General features: G+C 34.1%; 4 protein-coding genes across 5 annotated transcripts; 3 read left to right on the top strand and 1 right to left on the bottom strand.

Moving 5' to 3' along the window:
* Positions 1-1,001: 1,001 nt before the first annotated feature.
* Positions 1,002-2,567, bottom strand: LOC120326506 (uncharacterized). The gene is made up of 2 exons (XM_039392825.2): positions 1,928-2,567; positions 1,002-1,347 (listed from the first exon to the last, which is right to left on the bottom strand). Exons 1-2 carry the CDS (start codon positions 2,090-2,092, stop codon positions 1,141-1,143), a joined length of 372 nt encoding a protein of 123 aa, XP_039248759.1. The 5' UTR covers positions 2,093-2,567; the 3' UTR covers positions 1,002-1,140.
* Positions 2,568-5,739: 3,172 nt separating this feature from the next.
* On the top strand, positions 5,740-8,410 carry LOC120326968 (carboxymethylenebutenolidase homolog). Its single transcript, XM_039393328.2, has 5 exons — positions 5,740-5,989; positions 6,323-6,458; positions 6,721-6,828; positions 6,912-7,149; positions 7,602-8,410. Exons 1-5 carry the CDS (start codon positions 5,848-5,850, stop codon positions 7,785-7,787), a joined length of 810 nt encoding a protein of 269 aa, XP_039249262.1. The 5' UTR covers positions 5,740-5,847; the 3' UTR covers positions 7,788-8,410.
* Positions 8,411-10,872: 2,462 nt separating this feature from the next.
* Positions 10,873-12,754, top strand: LOC120326967 (carboxymethylenebutenolidase homolog). Its single transcript, XM_078111682.1, has 5 exons — positions 10,873-11,032; positions 11,248-11,383; positions 11,630-11,737; positions 11,829-12,066; positions 12,425-12,754. Exons 1-5 carry the CDS (start codon positions 10,891-10,893, stop codon positions 12,608-12,610), a joined length of 810 nt encoding a protein of 269 aa, XP_077967808.1. The 5' UTR covers positions 10,873-10,890; the 3' UTR covers positions 12,611-12,754.
* A 1,195-nt stretch (positions 12,755-13,949) lies between these two features.
* Positions 13,950-24,835, top strand: LOC120327054 (protein phosphatase 1 regulatory subunit 36-like). 2 transcript variants are annotated; one of them, XM_039393436.2, is made up of 12 exons: positions 13,950-14,194; positions 15,066-15,133; positions 15,327-15,443; positions 16,234-16,440; positions 16,970-17,125; positions 17,600-17,725; positions 18,514-18,666; positions 20,769-21,010; positions 21,912-22,053; positions 22,471-22,620; positions 22,971-23,068; positions 24,036-24,835. In XM_039393436.2, exons 1-12 carry the CDS (start codon positions 14,174-14,176, stop codon positions 24,131-24,133), a joined length of 1,578 nt encoding a protein of 525 aa, XP_039249370.2. In that variant the 5' UTR covers positions 13,950-14,173; the 3' UTR covers positions 24,134-24,835. The 2 variants fall into 2 exon arrangements, with proteins under 2 accessions (XP_039249370.2, XP_039249371.2); XM_039393437.2 differs by lacking the exon at positions 16,970-17,125 and having other exon boundaries at positions 13,951-14,194.
* The last annotated feature ends 1,527 nt before the right edge of the window (positions 24,836-26,362 follow it).

Raw genomic sequence — 26,362 nt, forward strand, 5'->3', positions numbered from 1 at the left:
CGTGGGATTCGTTTTTGTGTGTGCTGTGACGTCATCCGAATTTGCCACTAGTTAGCGCTACGTGTCCATATATTTGAGCATAGCTCTCTTGTATATATATATTTTCTATCGCCCATAAATGAGTACAGTACTTCAAATTCGTAGATGCCTGGAGATCAATGAGTTCAAGCTGTATATATTCCGCAGCCTCCATCACTGGGATGCGGAATGAATAAAGTGTGAACTTCTTGTTTCAAATTAATAGGCCAATTGTTGTTTTGATCCTGAACTTAGACAGGCCCGCAAATAGAGCGATGAAGTTGCGAGTTGTAATTATTTACCCTTGGGCCGTAACCGACCTGCGATTACGAACCTGCGAATCCAAGCAGGGTAATTAGAGGTGCGTTGGCTATGCGCCACACTGCCTAGCTATTATTATTTAGAATTTTAGATCAAGCAAACCTTGTCCTTATTTTTACCGAACAATTTATCGAAGTCATTTAAGTTGGTTCTGAAATGTATGCAGAAACTTGTGAATGATTTGGGTGAAATAAAAATGCATCTCAAACCAAGCTGTAAATAGGTTTATTGTTGGCTCTCAAATAGGAATGTGCAATATTTTTGTCGATGTGCCATAGAACCAATTGCGGCATCTAGCCAGGCCACACGCAAAATTTAGTGGGAAATGCAGAAAAGCGAATGCAGCTATTGCTCAGCCTCACAGTAATAAAACATCGAAAGATTTAACGCAGCGACGTGAGCAGAACAACATTATGTATTTTATCCATCTGAACGCCTCCTCAAGCATAAACTGTCGGATTAGGATTTTATGCTTGATAGGAGTTTTGACAAGGGCTACAATAAATGGCCTGGCGGGTCGGATTGTGGCTCTCGGACCGCCTGTTGCACATCTCTACTCTTGTGTTTTGCTCTTATCGAGAGCAAGGTCGGCCCTGAAACTCTTCTACGAGTCGTCCAATTTCTGTCGTTCTGATTTTGAACGATAAATGGAACGTAAGTAATAAATCCATAACACAGTGAATTTATTATCATAGTGCAACTAATGAGAGAAAAAAAAATTGAAACAAGTAAAAAATTTTATATGAATACAAAATATTTATCATCGTGATTTAAAATATGGCACCATTATTAAAAACTTTTTCAGCGAAGTCTTTTTTTAGAAATCTTGTTTTTGACATTCTGGAAAAATGATAACTTTGGATTGAGATGTTTTGTTAAGGCTTCATGGTGGTGGTCAAGTTCTGAATTATTTTCATCATCCTTACGTATATTTTCGGGTAGAAGTTCAGTTGGAAATCTGTCCCAATCATTTAAATCGTTTGGCGTATAATAATAAAATGGCCAGACCTGAAATACACAGGATTTTAATATATTACTCTAATGGTTAATAAACATTTTTGAAAAGATCACACATTTTGTAAACACGTGAAAAGTCACATAATATGATTATTTTATGAACTTCAAACATAAAAGACTTGCTCTCAATATACATTCAGGTCAGCTTTTCAGAGAAAAAGTGTATTATGAACACTGAAATAAATATCCTCGTTTTGAATTAAACAATGTGTTTCTCGCTATCTTCTCCTATTATGATGTATAGTTACCATTTGAGAATGGACTGTGAGAGAGTCGTACTATCAAATTCTTCAAAATTAGGTACCTACTACTTTCTGGCCAACGTCACGTCGGGTTGATAATAAATGAATAAATTTCATTTGTTATCAACATGAGTTTACCTGGTGGCAATCATGCACTATTTAGTCACGTCGGGTTAATGATATTGCTGCATAGAACATTTTTTTTCCTCCAGTGGCAAAAGTAACCACTTCTTGGTCATTGTTGTGTGTTTATTTCTTTACGTCTTTTTAATATACGTATATAAATGAATAAAATTATATATATACATGAATATTCTTTTTAAACTTACCTTTTTATTTCGTAACATCAATTTTGCTTCTTCTCCACTAAGACCATTGAGGGATATCCCCAGTAAATGTGCAACCCATTCTGGTTCAAACATATCCCAAAGTGTATTTGATCTAACTTCAACGTGACTGTTCCGTCTTGCACGCCGCTGTTCAAAACTTTCCATTGAATATCGTTACAGTGTGTTGTGTACTTGGTGGATAATTTATGACTGAATACGATCTATCATCTACTGAGTCTTATAAGTTCAACGTTTTAGTGAAAGTCTAATATTTCCGGTTCATTGTTTCGTCATAAGAACACAGTTTAAATATTGAAAAACTATTGGAACCGCTCCGGAAACTGACGTACGCGCATCGATCACGCAAATGACGTCGAACTGAAGGGAGATACATTAAAAGTAGACTTTATTGATTTTCTGATATAATAATAGTTCGTTACATCTCTGTTTCCCCTTGGTGACAAAAATAGGTTGCTATCAGAAAGTCCAATATACATGATTCAGAAACTTTCTCCCAATGCTCCAAGAATCACGTCAGCACGCTAAAGAAATATAAAAGCTAAATCAGGCATTCGTTCCATATATATATTTTAAAGATATGCTTTTGTATCAGTGAACCTTGGCAGTGTATCGTTAATCATATATATTACTTAATGTGCAATACTTGTAGTCGTGACCAATTACTAATTTATTCCTCCATTTTGTGAGGCCAAAGTTGTGCACGCAATATTTGAAATTAAAGTGTCGACATTGTCTGCCTCTATCATTTTGCATGAGGATTCGACGTATGAGATTATAAAACGAATCAATGACATATAACAACTCGAATGTTACATCAATAAGCATGACAAAGATAGTGATAAAAAAAAAACTAAATCGTCTCACACCTATGCAAAAATGAAGAAATGAATATATTCAAAATATAGTTTACCAGCACGAACGTTTACCAGCATGTGACACTAAATGTAAAATTTTGGGCAATTCAATATTTATCGAATATGAAATGGAGTTGTTTCTACAAGGTATTTTGTTTTTATATAAATTACGTCGTGGCTATAAACATGCACTTAATGTTGTAAACAATATTTACATTTACTCAATATAGTTTACTCATTCCGATGCCAAGGTTGAATTTGGGCTTGGGTTATTGATTTAAAGTGAAATAAATGCAAAAATACGTGATGTATAACACACAACCACGCTTGTATCAAGTTTATTTACTTCAATAGAAGTTGAAGTATTGGTGTTTTTATTCGGTTACGCGAAACTTGGTTGAAACATAGTCACAATCTACCAAGAATATGCAGTTTTGGGATAGTTTGAATGAATCACTTATCTTGTACTTCATCTTATTATAAAGCACATCAAATAGAACTATCTTGACTCTATACAGGCGAAACCTGATAAGTCATATAAAGTCATTTTGAAGTAGTCAACGCCTGCCTGCCTACGTGCAGGTTTCAAGTTGTCGAACTCTATTGACTTCAAAATCGTCCCTTTATTGGGGAAATTTCCTTGTATTGAACCACTAATTGAATACTTGACATTTGGCAATATATATCTCGCGGCAATATATATTGCACAATACATTTGTGCAATTCGAACTAGACCAACTTCAGATTACATAGCCTACATGCTTGGTGGAGATTAATAATTGTATAAATTCAAATTTCACTGTCGTGGTTCATTCGATTGAGCTGAAGGTGATATCTCTAAAAATAGATTTTGGCAAAGATCGAACGCTACACGTATACGACCTAACAATAGTAGGTAAAATTAAAAAGCAATGATATCCAAGAATCACATTTAGCAAAATAGTAGTTCATTCTTCCAAAAATAAGAAAGAATTGTAAAATTGTATCAATTTTTAATTTGCTAAAATATACTACTACTCAAAGATTTTATAATATGAAACGATACAAAAAATCTCCCTCCAAGATCAGCTTCAAATAAAATACTTGAAGTTTCAAGCCCGAGTGATCAAAATTAACTTTGTTCTAAATTCAAATTTTGAATAAACTATCAATAGGTATGCTGTGGGTGAAGCAAAGCTCTTCGTAATATTTCGATATATATAACCACTGAAAAGCAGCAGGCACTGACGCAATAAAAAGTCCAAAAATCTGAAATTTCTAATGAGTGAATTGAATTGAACTGAAGTGACGGAACTGAAATAGGTTATTGAATAGAGGTGATATTGAATGTTTTTCTCAGTCGCAGTAGATGGTGGTAGTAGTGACATTTTAAGTAGTGACATTATCATACATCATTTCTCTATTACTAACAGTGCAAATGCATAATATGTATTTTATCATTTATCAATTCTCTGACTCGATACGCTTGTAACAAAAGTGAATTTTATAAAACTTTTCACGCTTTATGTTATTATTTTACCTCCTCTAAGCCTTTTTAAATTTTTAAAGTTGATTTCAACTATAAATTAGGAATTTATCAGTTGTTTTTCATTTTCATAGCTATAATTAATCGAAGTTTTCCTCAAAAGCTTATATTATATCGTTTGTTTTTTGGCATTTGATCTTCACGGTGACGAAGCAAATTTCGAGATGCCTGGAGACATTAATCCGAAATACGACACTTGTGGTATTTTGCACCGATTTCATCTTCACTTGGGCAATGAATACTTACCTACCTAACAATACTACGCCCAATTTACGAAGAGACTTTTATTGGACAGCGACCAATTCATTTTGACTTAGAGTTAATTAAAATTTGAAAATGTTGTTAAAACATCTTTAACTTTTCCGGCAATCGACAAGTAATTTGACTATTAATATTTTGAGCATCACAATTTTTCCTATTGACAGTGGCTTTGGGCAGCATTTTGAAATCGGCATTTCATATCCCCGTTTTGTTTCAATGTCATATAAATTGTTTTTATTGAAAGGTAATCCAAAACAAGCAAACATATGTATCAATTGCACTAATCACATCAGAAAATGCTATGATTAATTCCGTATGTCATTGCAACGCCATTATAAAGGTATTGATAGATTGTGTTATCTGACTCGATTATATTCGCTCGCGATAGAGCTCATTATTAGATTTCGATCACTTTTTCGTGTATAAAACAAAAGAAAATATATACTTGTTATCAAGTACCTATCAATTTGAAGTCAACGCCTATCAATCCGAGCGTATAATGAAAAAATGGTTCCATTACATTTGAACCCACGTACATTTGAACCCATGACAATTGCACCTGTATGCTATTGCACCTATGAAATTTTTTTTGTTTCACGGATAGTTAAATCCATACTAACCCTAACCCATGGGTTTTAGCACCCGCATATAGATTGAACCCGTGGATATACGCATGGGTTCAAATGTACATGGGTTCAAATGTACGGTCACCTGAAAAAAGTATTCCCGATTTTAATACGTTGCTTCATTAATAAATGAGAGATTCCGCAGCGTGGATTTCATTTAGCGTAAGCAACTTCTGTTTCAGATAAAATTTTTCATGCAATGAAAATTTTGTACTCAAAATTGAATTACGACTTTAGTACTGGTCAGCATCTGAACATTTCTAATGATAATGTACATCACAATAGCCGAATTGCCAGAGGCTGCGCAGAGTGACATTCGACACTAATGGTCGAAATTCCAGTTATGTAACAATGACATAGAAGTGTGGTACTGTGTTATATCTAAATATTATATAAGACATTTAGTGTTATTTTTGTAGTGGTTAGTAGATGTAAAGTAATACGCTTGCAGAGCGGTTCATTGTAGGTATGGCGTCTATGTGACAACAACCTCTGCAGTTGAATTATGCAGTTACAATAGTTTTGTCCTCCTTTAGTTTACATATCGTTCAAGATTTTGTTTTGTTTTATTTCCTTAATTCTGCAAAAACAAGAATGATTGAATGTGTGTGTTTTTATTTATAGCTACCAATCATGAAGTTACATATAACTGTAATTGGATTCGTAGTTTCATTTACTGTAATACATCAAAGTTTAGCGAAAAGACGGTGGAAACCATGCAAGTTCGGAGATAAAATTGAGTATGGTCATCTGGGCAAAGAAGTTAAAATTGGAGGCAAGCTAGTCAAGTTAAAATTAATACTTTCTTTTTTGTTTATTATTCATTTTTTGTTTTAGGGGAAAATATTATACTTTGTATAATATTGTGAACCATTGCATTTACGAAGGTAAATTCATTTTGGCGTCTTAATGCATTTTACAGAAAATTGGATAGTGCGTCAGTAAATTTCCTGTTGTGTATAACATACAAATTATAACTTCATATTACACGCAAACCTTTGACTTGAAGGAAATGCCGCGTTCGTCACTGATAGTAACAATATGTTAATGCATAATCGCATTTTTGATTCAATAAACCTATTTAACATCAACAATTTAATGTTTGTAGGTGGACTGGATGCATATGTTTCACATCCTAATAGTACAAACTCAAAAGGCGGAGTGATTGTTATTCAAGATATTTACGGATGGGAACTTTCTAACACCAGAGCTATTGTCGATATGTTGATGGAAAATAATTTTACGTGAGTTTTTTGTGTGATTTTGGTATTTATTATGGATATCAAACTTTGATATATAAATAGTATTTTATAGTATATTATACTATTTATATATTGCAATACTCGCGTAATGCAATATATATATATATACACACAGATGGTGTCTGATTTATCAGAATCGTAAAGTTTGAACAATTTCGACTCACCGCATTCATTTGCAATATTATAACTAACTATATTTAGGGAAATAATCAAATTATCATTTGATGTATTTTATTCAATATAGAGCTATTCTGCCAGACGCTTTTGAAGGAAAATTTGCATGGAACCGCTCAATGTCGTGGCTGTCAGCTGGTTCATTTATGAAGGATAGGCCGCCAGATGGTGTTGGAAAGTGAGTTTACTTAATTTAACGTCTCGAATCGCGTAAAGAATCAAAAATATTGTTTTAGTCATTGATATTGATTATATTAACAGTGTGGTTGACGCCTGCAAGGAATATTTGTCCAACGAATATTCCATCTCAAAAATCGCAATCGTTGGATTTTGTTGGGGTGGCAGGGCTGTTCATCACATGATGTCATCGCGTAAAGATATAGTTGCTGGCGTTTCATGCTATGGGTTGATGGATGCAGAAGATGAAGATTTCGGTATCCTAAATAATTCGACTTTATTCATTTACGGAAGAGCGGATAGACAATTCAACTCTGCCCGAGTAAGATAAGTTAAATAAAATATATAGAAAAAAAAAAAAATTGTGGAAGATAGTTCAACCTTAGCATGTAATATTGTTCACGTTTTGTTGTATCCGTAGTAGTTAATTATTCGTTGAAAATTTCATGCCAAGGAAGCTAAAAAAATAAAAATTGGCGACATGCTGAAAATTAAAAATCGCGAAAGTTTCATCAAATTCGACTCTCGCCATAATGTTCAAATTATCTTGCATTGTGGACACGAATGTCGCGCACGTAATGGAAGTTAACTATCTCGGAAGACGAAATTCGACATTTACTGAAAGATTCAGATTATCGTGAATTATGTATAATATATTTAAATATAACACCTATATACAGTATATATATTATATTTAATAATATCCTTAAGCTTAGTGTTCTACAGAAAAGAGTCGACTGGATAAATATATAGTTGATTATCTGAATTTTGTAGATCCGAGGTCTCAGAAAAGCATTGAAAAGTAAGGCAAAGGCAAAATATGCGATTCGTGGATACAAAGACCAACCACATGGATTCCTGCACAGAAAACTGGCTTCACCGGACGATCCAAATAAAGAACAAATCTACGCGGCTAGAAGAAAAATGATTCAATGGCTCGATCGATACTTGACGCAGTAGATGATTCAGCGTTAATATCGTGAAATGATATGTGGGGATTTTTGAAAATTCATTTTCATATACACATAAACCTTAGCCTATTCTGAAAATTGAGTAACGAAGCAAAGTTGTTGCATTGTAATAAACACGAAAAAGCATTGCAAATACCTGTGGGATTGTATTATTACTTTTTGAATTTAGGTAATATTGTATTTAAAATACTTTGCATTTATATATATTGGATATATGGATAGTAAGAAGTAGGTTTTCCTCAGACGCTGGCAATACGGTTCCCTACTGAATTTTAGAAGCAAGAAAGCGTCCAAGATTTCGATAAAATTTGTAATCCACAGAGTTATTTTCTGACAATGCTTGGGTTATACAAAAGGAAGGAGCAATGGTTGAATATACGGAAAGTCGGAAACGAAGGTCGGGCATCGTTACCGGTACGATAGAGCAGGGTCGTCCACATTTCGACTAGCCCGCGCTGTATTTTTCAGAACTGAATAAAAAAAATTGAAGTAAAACTATTTTTCGAGTGATGTAGTATACAAACATGTGATACAAACGATTTGTTTATTTTTCTGAAATGCGCTCTGCCAGCCCTTTCGAACGAGCCATTCTGAATCGAAACCAACCGGGAGGAGATATCGTAGCCATTCTCAGATTGAGAATTCGTTAAGGAATGTATATTATGTATTGTTTGGGTTGCCAATGTTTTACGTCCGGAAATAAAAGAGGTGTTTGCAAAAATAGCCTGTCAAGACAGAAGACCATCCCGCGTCATTTTGAAGAGCTTGAGAACTTTATAACAGAAACTTTTATTGCAAAGGTGGAAAAATGTTCATCGTATTCCTTGGTGCTAGACGAACGCACTGATATCAAGGTTACTGCTCAGTTGGCAATCTTCTTGCGGGGAGGTAATAATGATTTTGAATTACCGCATAGCTAGCAACCATTGTCCCTATTAAGAGTACGACTAGAGGCGTTAGTCTGTTGGGAGCTGTGATGAGAAAGATCAAGTGTCTTGGCTTGGCTTTGGCGAAACTTTTGGAAATAACTACTGATGGCGCCCCACCAATGGTTGGGAAATAACAGTTTTATTGGTATAATAATTGTGAAAGTTTGGTGTTCGGGTATTGTTTGTATTTTCATTAATCATGTAGTCAGTGGAGCAAAACTAAAACTAAATGCCATATTAAGTGTCCCGCGCAATTATTAGTAAACTACATGTGGCCCTTCGACCAAAAAGGTTGGACGACCCTGCGATAGAGCCTTAACATCTAGTGATTAGATGATACATTGGCAGCGGCGGTCAAGGCGAAATAAAGTATCTCCATGATACACGAAAAAGTGTTCCCATGATGTAAGCAGCAAAACTTTAAATGAAATATCTCGCCAAAATGTCTACCCAATTTTTTCCGTCTACATAACTGTCGCTTTTTTAGAACGCAATGTCTACTCAACTACCATATTAGATGGATATATATATAAACACTAAAAATCAGCAGGCACTGACGCACTGAAAAGTCCAGAAATCTGGAATTTCTAATGAGTGAATGAAAAATTTTGCTATAGGACGGAACTGAAATATGTTGTTGAACAGAGGTTTAATTGAATTTCTCATTTGTTTTTCTCAGTCGCAGTAGATGGTGGTAGTAGTGACATTTTAAGTAGTGACATTATTATACATCATTTCTCTATTACTAACAGTGCAAATGCATAATATATATGAATTTTATCATTTATCCATTCTCTGACTCGATACGCTTGTAACAAAAGTGAATTTTATAAAACTTTTCACGCTTTATGTTATTATTTTACCTCCTCTAAGCCTTTTTAAATTTTTAAAGATTGATTTCAACCTTAAATTAGGAATGTATCAGTTGTTTTTCATTTTCATAGCTATAATTAATCGCAGTTTTCCTGAAAAGCTTATAATATATCGTTTGTTTCTTTTGGCATTTGATCTTCACGGTGACGAAGCAAATTTCGAGATGCCTGGAGACATTAATCCAAAATAGGACACTTGTGGTATTTTGCACCGATTTCATCTTTCCCTTGCGGCAATGAATCTACGCCCAATTTGCGGAGAGATTTTCATTAGACAGTGGCCAATTCATTTTGACTTAAAGTCAATTAAAATTTGGAAATGTTGTCAAAACATCTTTACGGCACTCGACAAGTAATTTGACTATTATTATTTTAGGCATCACAATTTTTCCCATTGAAAGTGGCTTTGGGCAGCATTTTGAAATCGGCATTTCATACCCCCGTTTTGTTTTAATGCCGTATAAATTCTTTTTATTGAAAGGTAATCCAAAACAAGCAAATATATGTATTAACTATTAATTACTATAATCACATCAGAAAATGTTATGATTAATTCCGTATGTCATTGCAACGCCATTATAAAGATATTGATTGTGTTACCGGACTCGATTATATTCGCTCGCGATAGAGCTCATTATTAGGTTTCGATCACTTTGAGAAAAGGAACGTTTTGTTCATTTTTTTTCGTGTATAAAACAAAAGAAAATACTTGTTATCAAGTACCTATTAATTTGAAGTCAACGCCCATCAATCCGAGCGTATTAATGAAAAAAGTATTCCCGATTTTAATACGTTGCTTCATTAATAAATGTGAGATTCCGCAGCGTGGATTTCATTTAGCGTAAGCAACTTCTGTTTCAGATAAAACTTTTCATGCAATGAAAACTTTGTACTCAAAATTGAATTACGACTTTAGTGCTGGTCAGCATCTGGACATTTCTAATGATAATGTACATCACAATAGCCGAATTGCCCGAGGCTGCCCAGAGTGACATTCGACACCGATGGTCGAAATTCCAGTTATGTAACAATGAGATAGCAGTGTGGTACTGTGTTATATCTAAATATTATATAAGACTTTGGCGGTTTTTGTTAGTAGATGTAAAGTAATACGCTTGCAGGTAGATATGGCGTCTATGCGACAACAACCTCTGCAGTTGAATTATGCAGTTACAATAGTTTTGACCTCTTTTAGTTTACATATCGTTAAAACTTTTTGTTTTTTTATTTCATTGATTCTGCAAAAATATGAATGATTGAATGTGTGTGTTTTTATTTATAGCTACCAATCATGAAGTTACATATAACTGTAATTGGATTAGTAGTTTTATTTACTGTAATACATCAAAGTTTAGCGAAAAGACGGAGGAAACCATGCAAGTTCGGAGATAAAATTGAGTATGGTCATCTGGGCAAAGAAGTTAAAATTGGAGGCAAGCTAGTTAAAATTAATTTTTTATTTTTTGTTTATTATTCATTTTTTGTTTTAAGGAAAACAAATTATATACAAATTATAACTTCGTATTACACGCAAACCTTCAACTTCAAGAAAATGCCGCGTTCGTCACTGATAGTAACAATATGTTAATGCATAATCGCATTCTTGATTCAATAAATCTATTTAACATCAACAATTTAATGTTTGTAGGTGGACTGGATGCATATGTTTCACATCCTAATAGTACAAACTCAAAAGGAGGAGTGATTGTTATTCAAGATATTTACGGATGGGAACTTTCTAACACTAGAGCTATTGTCGATATGCTAATGGAAAATAATTTTACGTGAGTTTTTTGTGTGATTTCGTTTTTTATTATGAATATCAAACTTTGATATATGAATAGTATATTATACTATTTATATAATGCAATACTCGCGTAATGCAATATATATATACATATTGATGGTGTCTGATTTATCAGAATCGTGAAGTTTGAACAATTTCTCACCGCATTCATTTGCAATATTATAACTAACTATATTTATGTGAAATAATCAAATTATCATTCGATGTATTTTATTCAATATAGAGCTATTCTGCCAGACGCTTTTGAAGGAAAATTTGCATGGAACCGCTCAATGTCGTGGCTGTCATTTGGTTCATTTTTTGAAGATAGGCCGGCAGATGGTGTTGGAAAGTGAGTAGCCTACTTATTTCAGCGTCTCGAATCGCGTGAAAATTCGAAAATATTAGACAACATTTTAAGTCATTACTGATTATATTAACAGTGTAGTTGACGCCTGCATGGAATATTTGTCCAACGAATATTCCATCGACAAAATCGCAATCGTTGGATTTTGTTGGGGTGGCAGAGCTGTTCATCACATGATGTCATCGCGCAAAGATCTAGTTGCTGGCGTTTCATGCTATGGGTTGATGGATGCAGAAGATGAAGATTTTGGTATCCTGAATAATTCGACTTTATTCATTTACGGAAGAGCGGATAGACAATTCAATTCTGCCCGGGTGAGATAAGTTAAATAAAATATATAAAACAAGAAAAAATAGTGGAAGATAGTCCAACCTTAACATGTAATATTTTTCACGTTTTGTTGTATCCGTAATGTTAATTATTCGTTAAAAATTTCATGCCAAGGAAACTAAAAAATGAAAATTGGCGACATGCTGAAAAGTACCGCAAAAGCTTCATGCACACTTTAAATGTATATATACTGTGGGACCAAATTCGAATTTTGTCATAAGATTCAAATTATCTTGCATTGTGGACACGAATATCGCTCACGCACTGGAAGTTAACTATGTCGGAAGGCGAAAACAGTCGATTGAATGAATATATATATAGTAGATTATCTTAATTTTGTAGATCCGAGGTCTCAGAAAAGCATTGAAAAGTAAGGCAAAGGCAAAATATGCGATTCGTGGATACAAAGACCAACCACATGGATTCCTGCATAGAAAACTCGCTTCACCGGACGATCCACATAAAGAACAAATTTACGCTGCAAGAAGAAAAATGATTCAATGGCTCGATCGTTATTTGACGAAGTAGATGATTCAGCGTTTATATCGTGAAATTATATGTGGGGATTTTTGAGGATTCATTTTCATATAGCCTATACCTAAACAGTATTCTAAAAATTGAGTAACGAAGCAAAGTTGTTGCATTGTAATAAACACGAAAAAACATTGCAAATATCTGTGGGATTGTATTATTGGACACGAAATGGTCATAACGAAATTTTCAGTGGTTAAAGATTAATTTTTTCGCTAGAAGGCTACTTTTATTTATTTCAAAATTTTGCGTGAATTCTATGAAATTTGATATTTCGTCTAAAATTTTGCTGTATTATTTTTTATCCATGGGAACACGGATTTTAGTCAGTGTCATGACTGGCTGTACGTTTTGATTCTGCAAAATTCTTACTACTGGAAATAAGAACTTTTTTGAGAGTACTGGTAGCGTCAAAGGTACCGGTAAGGCTGATTCGCTCTGGTCTAACGTGTCCATATATTTGTGCGTAGCTCTCTTGTTAGTTCTCGAATTATACTTATATATGGATAGTAAGAAGTAGGTTTCCTCCAACGCTGGCAATACGGTTCCCTACTGAATTTTAGAAACGAGAAAGCGTCCAAGATTTCTATAAAATTTGTAATCCACAATGTTATTTTATGACAATGCTTGAGTTATACAAAAGAAGAGAGCAATGGTTGAATATACATATATAAATAAAAGTAATAGCTTTCTATTAATTTTCTTCCACCTCTGAGTACTAAAATTTAAAACTTATTACGGTAGTGCATTTGGGAAAAGAGCGATTCTTTTTTCTTCATTCTCATGAATGACTATATTCGACGTTTTGTCCAATCGCTAATACGGATTTTTATTCGAATATTACTAGAGCGTTGACTCCGAAATTCGACCTGTGGCCGCTCGTATTGGTTGCCATGGCTACATTTACTAACGCGTGACTCAACTTCCGTGTAACTTCACACAAATGTCCATGGAATTGCAGATTTGTGCGAGCCGAATTGCAGCCAATGTCGGAATGTATCATTGGCCACTATGTTATGCCACAGTCCACAGATATTATGTCTCTAGACATACATGGTAGGCTACTGTGTTAAAGAATTTAAAAGTTATAAGTCATGCAATAATTCTAGTGCAATAGTCCAGACTCCAGAGTACACACTTTCATACTCTTGTACTGCAATATCATATGTACTGTGACTATAGCATAGGCTAGATATATTTTGAAAGTTAAGGACAGAAAAACGTTGACCTTAGTAACTAGGTTTTAAGTGTCATAATCCGAATAATACAGGTCAGTTTTCTATCTTATCTATATCAATCTGTCAATGTGAAATGCAATTGCCATTCACTAATCAACAATTATTTCTGAATAGATGGATGATATCTAAATACTGAAATAGTCTACTGTCAGACAGTGGCATGATTGCCAACAAGCAGTTACACAGGCAATTTTCTGAGATTATAATGATATTCTAATAATGATGTAGAATAATACTTCAGCAAGAATTCAACAAATTCCAACAAAAAGATCTGAGTTAATTCTTCATAATTAGATTTAAGCTATTTCTTGGATCTTGGAGGATGGCTGCTACCACAGAAATGGTAATTTTTGAATATTAGAATATATATCAAAATCAGGGATTGTTTTTTGTGTGTCTCACTGCACTTAATAGTGCTGAAAATACATGTAAATTGTTTAAAAATTCGCGGAAGTGTTTAATAAGCTATTACTTCACTTACTGAGACTAAGAAATATTTTCTATTATCCATGGTAGTTACATTTTATAGCAATTTAAAATTGCTGGATCTTATTTTCAGCCTCCAGGATATACTGCGTGACCAATTCTATTCAAATAAATCCAGTAATCAATCAAATTATAAAATATTATCTATGAGGCATGTTCACACTTTGTCTCTAAACAAGGCTCTTCACAAACAACCTATGATACAGGATCTATTTTTTTGAAAGGAACAGAAACCTTCCTGGTTGGGCATTGCCTACCTACCGTAATATATTACTTTCGGGTAGGAGTGATGGGCATATAGGGTTTGTACCGCAAATCTTTAATCTGTGATGCCGACAAAGCTCAGCGATGTGTGCTAAGCGTTAGGAATACGGTTGCCACTGCACCTCTGATTACCTTGCATTGGTTTGCAAGTTGCGAATCTTGTTGGTATGAATATGTGCGAGAGGATTGGTGGATTTCTCACCAACCTAGGTTGCTTCACGTAACTGCTAGTCGATTGTGATTTTCTCTACCATTAAGTCTGTTCATCCAAGACCAATATTTGACTAACCAATTTCATAACCGACATGGATTGGTAACTGACTGTGGTTTGCCGTATGATTGAGCCATCTTTTTGGGATAAATGTGTAAATCCTATTCTATGCCACCAATAATTCGTCCATGGTTTTGTAACTCAGCCATCCAACCCGTAAAATATACTGAAATTTTGAATTTCATTTTTACAGATCCTGCCTACAATGACAAAAGGTCATTTTGTATGGAATGACTACAACAATAATTTGGAATTTGTGAGGTTAGTTTGATTTTCTCTCATCATATTTAGTAAAAACTGATTGAAATTTTATTCATGGTAAATCAAAATATAATTCTTTTTGACTATTAAAAAGTAACATTACAAATTTATCTCAAAATTCATTTTTTTTTACTTTTAGCAACATTGTGGTGAACTCGAACTGAAATTTATTTAAAATATTTTTTTATTTCAGTGATGATGTTAGTTATGACAATCGAGATAAAAAGAAAAAAGGCAAAAATCAAGCTAATTATGCAGGGACACAAAATTTCAAGATTCAAGGACAAACTACTTTCGATTCACCATTCAGGTATAAATCAAGTTTATTTTAAAAATTAGTAATACGGTAAAACATTAGCTTCCCATACACGCTTTCTCTTTTGTGCAATTGCTGAGAATTTTAGCAGACCAAAAATTATTGGAACTTATATTATGTTTGAAAAATAGGGTCAAAGATAAAATATCCATGCATCCAATATCCATGGAAAGGGTTTGTTATTGACAACTATAATTTTGATATAAATCACAAATTATTCAAAATAATGAAATAAAACAATCATTGTAATCATAAAAGACCAAAATGTGTATAAACATGACAACCTAGTTGCTGCAAAAGAAAATTGAGCAAAGCTCATATCGAAATTGTGGAACTGGAATTCAATAAGACATATATAATAGGTATGAGAAATATCAATGTTTAGGCATGGATCGTAGATAAGTGTCGATGCTCAATACCTAATTTTAGATAGTTGCCATTGCCTTTAGATGTATTTATTGTCTATGCGTTACATAATTTAATATGAGAAAAATATATTTGACCTGAGACAGAAAACTTAATACTCTATGTACACCACCTAATGTTCGTTATTTGTAGTGTGGCAATTGGCACATGCTTGTTACGGACAAGATGCCATCACACCTGTGACTACCCTTTATGGGTTCGAATCCAGTGGAGGATATGTACGAGACTATGTACGAGAAGATTATTGGACTCATAGGGTGTTTCACATACCTGCTGGTCGGTCCTATAGCACTTCATTCCGCTATTTCTAATAATACATAATACAGCATTTATTCATACAATCATTCTTTCTTCTAAGGTCATCTCCAATGAAGATCCCATATTCTGCCGGAGTCGGTTCAAGCAAAGGAGGTGCCCGAACAATTGGTCCACGTAGAGCTGGTTCTCCAAAATTTGCCACTTCATCAAGTGACACAGTCACCCTGAGTGATGTGAAGAAAGTTGCTTTAGATCAATTGATAAGTGAAATGGAGACGAGTAACATAGATATCTCACCTTCATTTAGGTATAAATTTATTTAAACTTTATTTTCCTTTAAAAAATCATTAGAAATCGAATTTTTATGCATTTCTATTTGTTGTACATTATATATGTTTTCGTGACTTCTTTGTGCAGCATGTTTTTCAACTGACGCCTAATCACACCTTTCACTCACACATTGCTTACCCAATTTGACCCTGAGATGGGTTCAAAGAACCGCTGCGCAATAGTTTCAAATTGCCTTATATTTTCTGAATTGTATAAACAAGGAATATATACAAAAGCAAACCAACTCTGACAAAACAAAATGATCTTCGAAGAGGAACTAGTTGAATAGCAGTGGCAAATCTAGGTATTTGATTAGGTATATTTAAACGATATAAATATATTTATTTAAACTATCAGATTTAAATCAAAACTTGCGGACTATACTGGCGAAACCCTGTGGTGCCACGGAACACCCTTGAAAGCCACTAATCTAATAAATGGGCCCCTTTCTTAATTTGGCTCGAGCGATATATCTCCTTATTCAATATTCATTTTATTCAGCACAGAATGTTACTGAAAACTTCTCCCAATATTACAAAAAGAAGAAAAAGGCCAGAATTTTTAAAAGGAGAGAAAAGACGAGCTTCATCTATTAGATATGAAGAAAGTGCAGGGAAACGTTTTAAACAGATGATGAAATCGAATAAACAATATTTTTTCAGGTTTTATTTGTAAAAAGTAGTCGGTTTCTAAGGAGTTGACTTTCAGGCAAATCTCTAATAACAGTGTAATTTAGAAAAGGGGAAAGTAGAATAGTGATAAATTAAAGATATTTATATTGATGAGAGAATAAATTGAGAGATACAGGTAAAAATAGTATATGATCATGAAGAGCAGATTAAAACAGCAAGCAACTTAGTAATAGGACGACATGAGTTGTATTAAAGATATGCTGAATAGAAGATATATTTCAATTTACTATTTTTACTTTTAATTAACTTAAAATAATGAATCTTTAAATTTATATACTTAAATACCTTTTGCTGTCGCTTTACTACTTTACGCGGAACTAATTTCAAATGTATTATTATACCTTTTAGTTGGAACCCTTAAATTTACTTTGTATTGCTATGTTATTAATCTGAAACTTTTTACTCAGAATCTCATATAAAAAGTCAGACATTTTATAATTTCAGTCATTTAATGAACAAACAAGAATTTGATGGCTTTCTGATATCAATGCTGCATTATTTTACATGCGTGTTTGATCAAATTGAACAAGAGCATAGACCACATAAAACAAGTTTTCTGGAACCAAGCAAGTGAGATAATTTTTTTGTTATTGCATTATCATTTTATGTACAAGTACATTCTATGTATTTTCTACAATCACAAATATTGGTCTGAATGTATGATTATTGAAAAGAATCAATGTACAACCATTTTATTGGTTGTATATATAACATGTCAGTATAAGTTGAATCGGGGCCATGAGTTTCTGAATTTCTGACTTTTAATGTTCTCTTAGCTCTTCTGAAAATTTAATCATCGTTTGGATTTAGGTGGATTTAGGTGGGCGAGGGCGATCTCAAGATAAGAACTGGTAGCGCTATGAACTCGTTCAGCGAATAAGGAAGATAAAGCGCTGTCGCCATATTTTAGTCAACTCAAAAGTTAATTGTCGCAATAATTTAAACTGCTCGCGTACCACTCGAAAAGCTTCTACAGGTACCACAGGGCCAGAACCACTGAGCTCTACCTATATTGTTTAGTGTAAAAAATAATTGCATTCGCTACAAACATTGACTATGCAATAGTCATATGATGGTGAACATATTTTGACTATAACCAAAAAATTTTGGGAACTTAACAGCGAACGCATCTTTGCTAAGCATGAGCATTTCCAAACATAATCATTTAAAACTGATATAGCACACTCACTCTCTCAGTTGGGAACCTTTGTATTTCATGGGTGCGCAAATTGTAATCACTTCTATTAATTAAATGATATTATCTATTGATATAAGATACTTATATAAATGACATATCCTGATTCTTATTAAAATGTGGCCTCCATTTTAAGTTACATACACTTGTTGTATTTTCAAAGGGCAGAAATACAAGCTCTTGCAGACACCAAGAAGAAAATGGAAGTGACAAGACGAAAACTTGGCCAATCATATTGTGTTTTAATACTAGGATTAGGAATTGAAAAACAACATCACATGGGTTGTGGGAAGAAAAGAGTGTCAAGTACTCACAGGTTGATATTGCTTATTACCATAATAGCCTATAGCTGTAATGTAAACTTTTTTATTAATTTTAATTAAAGTCTTTCATATGTGATTATATGCACACCATTAGAACAGAAAAATAGTAGGACAACAAACAGCATACTTGTTGTCTAAACATCTTTCTGTGGAATTTTTTTTTGTTTTCAATTTTGTGTTCAACGCTACTTATTTGCGACACAGGCACCTTACCCTGGACCAGTGGTTCCCAAACTTTTTGAAAAAAATTCCATGACGGACTCCTTCTAATTTTTTAATGATTCCTGGCCTTGTGCACTAAAACAAAACATTAAAGGATCACAACAAAAAAATCAATGCGTCGTCTAGTGAAACGAACAAAAGAATATAAATCGCAACTCTAATGACATGTGCGACTTTCAGTCTGTTTCGATACTCAGTAAACGTGCAAAAGGGCAGCGTCAGATACAGCTCTGCAGTTAGTGAACTTGTGGTAGCATGAATTGAACTCTCTCTGTGATATCACAGGACAACAGCTCTGTGACATCACAGGACAACAGCTCTGTGACATCACAGGACAACAGCTCTGTGACATCACAATGGGGAAGCGTGATCAAAATAGAAAGTGAAGAATAAGTGTTTCCAGAATGGTCACAATTCATCCAAAGTGACTATAACACGTTACTAACACTTTTATAGTCATTTTGAATTCATCGATATCATTGATAGTCACATGACCACTCTCGTTCAAAGAAACGCCCACACCCCGGGAGCGTTTTTGCGGGAGAAGCGGAATCGGTGTGCTTGTATAATAATCATATTATAAACAAGAATTTTGCCGTTAATGCAAAAGCTTTATCTCTTATGTCTGCATCTCATAGGTTAGAATTCCGGTAAATATCGTTATGATATGCAGAATTGAGTTACAAAAGTACCAGTATGTTACTTATTTGTCAACTTAATACTCGAAAATATTTGTTAACTTTGAATTTTTATTCCATTCAAAATCGGAAAAAAGTGCTATTTCTCTTCAAAATCGGAAAAAAAGTGCTATTTCGCAGTCCCTAAAAAAAGTTGCGAAAGTGCTTCGCAATTTTCGCAAAAAAGTGCGCTAATAGTGAACACTGGTCTCCAGTGGTCCAGCGACAAATGTGTACTTGCAAATTTAAGCACTTAATTTTTGTATTATCAAGCTGTTAGCCATATTGCAGATTTGTTTCGCGAACCCTCCGAAAGTGCTTCACGGACCCCAAAAGGTCCGAGGACCCCAGTTTGGGAACCACTGCTCTGGATTATATATATTTTTTTATTGGCTTGGCTAACCAAGAAACCATATACTGACAATTTATCAAAATTGTGTGGCATTTATTTTTAATTCAGTTTCTGTATTTTTTAAATTATGTTACGCCCGGCATGAATTCCTTATCACTTATTTTGTGACAAATTCAATAAGTCATGCTGAATCATAAATATCAGTTGGAGTTATGTGAGACAAACTTCATATCCTTTCTCTATGCCAGGGTCAGCAACCTATAGCCGGCGGGCCATACTCGGCCAACGGAGTAAATTAATCTGGCCTGCGATGCTTCACTGAAATTACGCGACAAAACGGCGGCTGCGAATTTGATCCATAATTTGATTTTATAATCTACGCTCAATAAGTTTTGTTATTATGTTGTTATTGTTTTTAACTTTCTTGAAAAATATGTGCGGCCCGCCAAGATTTGCAACCCTTAATTTTGGGCCGCGAGGGACAAAAGGGGTCTCTATTCCTTTACGCTAGTAGATCCATATGCAATAATGCAAGGATAAGCAGGAATAAAAATGACTATTGACACAAGGTCCGATCTCTTTACAGCAACTCTCCTTAATCACATGAAAGAATGGTAAATTTTGCAGTCATTTCAAATTCAGATGTTCATCTGCTTAAAAATGACTGCTTATATATACATTTTTGAGTGCTCCCGAAGTATCAAGGTGGCACACAACCTGAACATAGTATGTGTACCAGGTTAGGTTTGTTCAGGTTGTGCGTCATCTTGGTACGAATACTTCCGGAGCGCCCATTCTTGATCAGAGTGCTCGCATAAGAAACTGTCTGTTTTCCATTTAATAGAGACAAGAAGATGTTTGAAGATTTATATCTTTTTTGCACTTATGTTGTATGGATTACATTTCGGAGGAAAGAATTAGAGCGAGTTAAAATAGAAGTTGGGAACATGCTTCGTTCTGAAGTATTCAATCCTGCGTTACAACAGAAACACAAAGCCTCAGTTACTGCTGAAGCAAAGCAGACAAACAATAGTAATGTGGATAAAGTGAAAAAAGAAATTCCGAAAACAGAGATCACAAAGCCAGGTCAATATAGATTGTGATTTATATATATATAGGCTACATCAAAATAAATTATTTGTATTAAAGCCATTTTTTATGTTGATTTCACCCATGACTTAAGTTAAAACTTTGCTGTGAAAAATGATATGATAATTTTTAGTTTAGGAAATAGCTATTCCAATAAAGCCATACAAACTAGATGATATCTGGCTCTGATGACCAAATGGTCACATAGTTACCATCAACATTTTGTTTTTCATTAGACTTCATGTGTAGGATTGTGTATTAAAGTCTGATTATAAAGTTCGGTCAAATTGAAAACTTGTTGAGAAAGCATGAAAAAGATTACAGACCCACTGCTATGAAGTCTTCTTGAAAAACAAAAAATAGCTTTTCATCCTATTGGACTCTTTATTAAAACAAAAGGAGAAGGATAACAAAAATTTTATATCTAAAGAAAGCCAGTGTACTCGATATTTTTAGCCTATATACATAAATTTCTCCATGTTATCCACAATAAAAAATATAATGAGCTGGTCTTCGAATATACTGTAGATGGTAGTAATATTGTATAAAGTTTTAATATCTCGTATCTTTTTCATTTAACTTGAAATAAGTTAGGATGGACATTTGAATATTTTACTATAATTGCAAGTTTCGAATATTTTTAGTATAGGTATATATTTCAATGGAAACTTTCATTGACAAGCGGTTATATGAACCACCCTACAATAGCGAAGAGTTCAGTAATCTTCTCCTAAGAATTATGCACTATAGGATTCAAATCTCTTACTGTAATCAGAGATGCCATGGCAACTGGATCTTTTTTAATAACTTTCAACCAGAGTTTATCAAAATGTAAGATTAAACCAGATATAGGTTTGTCTCGAAATTGCGAAACTGTTTCATCTTATGCTAAATTCAGATCAGAAGAAACCTGGCCCGAAACCAATTGCTGAACGAGTGCAGGATCTACTCAATGCTAAGCTTCCTACAATGGAACGTCTCACTCCCGCACAACATCGAAGAAAAACTGGGAAAAGGCCTGCCATTAGAACAGCCATATAGTATGTTTTTCATTCAAAATGAAAGTACTTCTTTTTTTTTATTTTAAAATACATTCATCTCAAACTGTAGTGTAACTGTTTGGCAAAGAGTTTAACAGAGTATTTACTTTTCCATAGGAAGAATAGAAATTTGATCGAACTATTTTGTTCGCTCTGTTCGATCACTACTGAACCTCTGATTACCCTGGGTTTGGATTACTGGACTCCTCGCCACCGTAGAATTTTTCACGTAACCGCTGGTCGGTTTTTGGTCTGTCTATGCAGTGCATCACAAACAAATAACTGGCCAACTATCCCCATACCCATCATATCAAGCTAACAATATATTTATGTTTATGAATATTGTGATCTGTCATTTACGATTCTTATATTACCATATATAATTTGCAAATAAATTTATTCTAAAAAACAAAACAGTCAAAGGTCAACTGCATTGGTCTCATTGTTGCCACTTCCTAAGGAAGAATCACAATATTTGTTCCAATCAACTCAAGGCCCAGTAAAACACAAGAAAGAAAGAGGTGAAGATGAAATGGAATTTTTAATGCCGGACATTTCTTCTCAAAAGTAAGGCATAATAAAATCAACTGCAGGTTTGTTTGAGATAAAGAGAAGAACTGCCATAAAACCTCTGATTGCTCTATCTGAGTGTGTAGGTTGGAATCCCATGCAGAGTAAATATATGCAAGAGGATTGCTGGACTCCTCCGTCACCTGTGCGGGGTGATTTGCATAACCTCTGGTCAATTAGGGCTTCTTCAACCGTAGTCTATGCAACCGAAATGAATAAATCCCTGTACTTGACATGGACTGGAAACAGGGCGAGAGTCTTGGTTTAAAAATATGATAAAGCTCCCCTCTCCCTCTGGTTAAATATTATAATGTAATCCTATCTTAAAAAGAAACTAATGTTTTCAGGATTGGAATCATTGGAGAACATAAAAGCTTATTCAATTTAGCAAATTTGATGCCAAAAAATATGGAAAATGAAGAAGATAATGATTCAGAAAATGATGGTAAAGTTTTATTTAGAAACTTTAAACCTTTAATATGTATTTGTTACTGTTGCAAATATCACATAGGATAGGATTTGCATAATTATTTTGGGAGAAAGGAAAGTGGAATAAGACAGCCTGATGATATGGCAAACCATTGCCTCTCGTCTAGTTATTATTCCATGACGGGTATTGGATTAGTTGGTCAGTTATTTGTTTCAGATGCATGGATTTGATGGTGGAAGAAGCTGTAACTGACCAGCGGTTACATGAACCCCCTCTTGGACATAATTATCCAGCAGTCCTCTCGCACATAATTATCCCTCACAGGATTCGAACCTGCGAACCCCGCAATGTAATCAGAGATGCAGTGACGAGCATATTCATAACGCTTACCATGATTTGCCACACCGCTGAGCCTGTGTGACAATTTGGCACATTGCTGTGATTATTGTGTTATATTCAATAGAGCCCTGAACTCCTTCCATAGCAAGGATTTTCTCAGTTACTAATATGTCTCCATTGCCTGTTACACACGGTGGTTATAATTATCACTGGTTGGTTACAGCTTCATCCAACAATTATTTTCATCCAAACTGTACTGGTGACCATGCAAGAGGCTGTGATTATCCTAATTAAGATACCTTCCTTTTTTTATCTCGTTAGGTATACCATTGTCCTAACTGTTGTAAATACACTTCTCATAGCACCGCAGATTATTCTGTGGACCTGGTCAAAAATGTGTCAAATAATGTTTATATTCTATTACGGTATATCTATATGGTTGTATGTAAGTGAGGCATTAAATACTTTTAGGTCAATGAAAAGTTAGTTACAACTTCTTTTAGCCACACCTTTTGATTGATTTTATACATTTTAAACCTTGTGTAGGGTTTCGTTCGCTCTCCTGATTCTGTAATTATTTTATTGTCTGTTATGCTACACAAAAAATACACAAAAAATATAACATATAACAACCCGCTTGCAGTTAATGCAAATGATGATGAAAGTCAAATTCGCTGTGATATCGAATTAAATCGACAGTCGGATGCTATTTCAAGAGTCACAACAGCGGAGGAGAAATAAATTCATGGGCACAACTTATGTTTCCAATTCCTACTTTTATCTTGTGAACCACAATACTATTCTGCATACTGGGATATTGAATTACCATCCACCATATGCGAGTTACAAATTTCTATATATTTGAAACATTCTGCTAATAATGCACATTTGATCATTTTGTAAATCTTTTAGTTTTTCTATTTCATTCTTTGTGTGGAATATTTTGCACGAAACTGTTAAATACACAAACACTCTGAAATTTAGTTCTAGTTTTTGACATGGATATTTTTTATCTATGGTTATAGATTCTGATATTAGTCGATAAAGTGAAATTATATAACTAGATTGGCAAATGTAAATACCATGTATCAGTTGCGATGAGGAATACTTCGTATTTCTAAACCTTATATTGTTCTAATAAGCATAGTTCTGAACACTGTTTGAACTCACGCATGTAGATTTTATATATTTTTATATTCTGGATTTTTACAATTACAATATACCAAGTTTGTATTTTTTATGAATTTTTGGAAAAAAAATTTGTAAGGCAGGCTTAAGATTTGGTCAAGCAGAACTTCACTCGGATTTAAAATATTGCATGAATTAGTCGTGTATCCATGCAAAGCACTTCGGCAGGTAGAGTAGTTGTATTCAGGGCTGAAAACTTTGTCTTACGTTTCGTTCAATTATAAGATTCGGTTGCATTTGTATAGGTCGCTTACGTCTTCCAAACAGAATTTCCAATACGAAAGTATGAATGTGTCCATGATTTCGCTTTAGAAGCATTGTGCTGTTTAATCGATTGTGTGATACTTTAAATTGGAATTTCAATGAACTTTGTACATTGTTGTAAAACATTTTTCAATTTAATATTTTTGCATATATAAAACACCTCCTTTTTCCACTTTTATAAAAAAGTTGGTGCTCCTGAAGTATGCGCACCAAGATGTCGCACAACCTGAACCCTAAACTGGTAGTCAACCTGAGTTCAGGTTGTGCGCCATCTTGGTGCGCATACTTCAGGAGGTCCAAAAATTGTATGTATAAAGGTTATTTGGGCTGAATTTTTATTGACGTTTTGATGAGATACGTGAAAAAACGAGTACCGGTATCATATTCAAAATCAAAGTCTGCCTAGCATCATCAAAATCGTTTTAAAAGTGCGAAAAATATAATTTTTTCAGACTTTGACATAATCTTTTTGTTTAATTTTAAAGTTTGTATTAAGCAATTGAGTATGTCGTCGAAGCTTTCAAATCTAGCAATAATAACATCGCTTTATATAGGCATCGAAAGTTCTTTCGGTTTTACAACAATAGATTTACCAAACGTATGGTATGTGCGTTATACAGTTTCAGTTCTTTGTAACTCCTGCACTAGTAGAATCGTCGCAAGTATACTATAGAATAGATGACGTCAACAGTGGTAGCGAATAAAGGGTACTGAATGAGGTGTTTATAGGAAACAGCGCCGGATTTTAAACAATATAAGCACGTGCTTAGGGCACCAAGCAGAGAGGGGCACCACAGAAATTTTAGAGCAGATTTTATATAGTTTATCGGTGTTTATTAAAATATTACGAGTTCACCAGACGACTCAAACTTCAAAATGTTCGCCTATTTTTCGGCTTTAAGTACCATATTAACCTTCTTTATTAAAAATAAACACTGAAACTTATTTATTGGACACGAAATGGGCCTATGAGTCGTTTTCTTAAATTTTTTTTTTTTTTTGCTAGTATTCACCTTGTTGCTGCATTTTTGTTTCAAATTATTTTCTCTTCAACAATTGGACCATTGAAATATTTACACTATGTGGCGGTTCTACGATCGCATTTCAACGATCTATTCTAGTGGTCAGCAAAGTCGGGAGTTTTTTGATAAGATAGACCAGGGTGGTCCAAACCCTGTCATGATGCAGAACATTAATTTTAGCGTATATTTGTATCCAATGGCGGAACGTTTTTGAGTTTTTTTTTTTAGCTATTCCAACTGGGGTTGGGATCCCGACATTCAAACCCTGTTTCTTTAACGCTTTGTGCCTTTATTTTAGTAAAAACACTGACTTATCACCGCGCAATCCAGTTTCTTTTAGCTAGGTCCCGAAATACCAACTTATATGGACTTGTTTGGTATTTCACGACGGCACTAAGCTGGCTCACGCTGCAAGTTTTTAAATTACTCAATATAACAATTCATAATAAAATGAGTGTCGCAAGAAAGGTGACATTATGGAAACACGGCGGAAACG

The sequence above is a fragment of the Styela clava genome, chromosome 4, assembly GCF_964204865.1.
Source record: "Styela clava chromosome 4, kaStyClav1.hap1.2, whole genome shotgun sequence".
Classification (NCBI taxonomy): Eukaryota; Metazoa; Chordata; class Ascidiacea; order Stolidobranchia; family Styelidae; genus Styela; species Styela clava.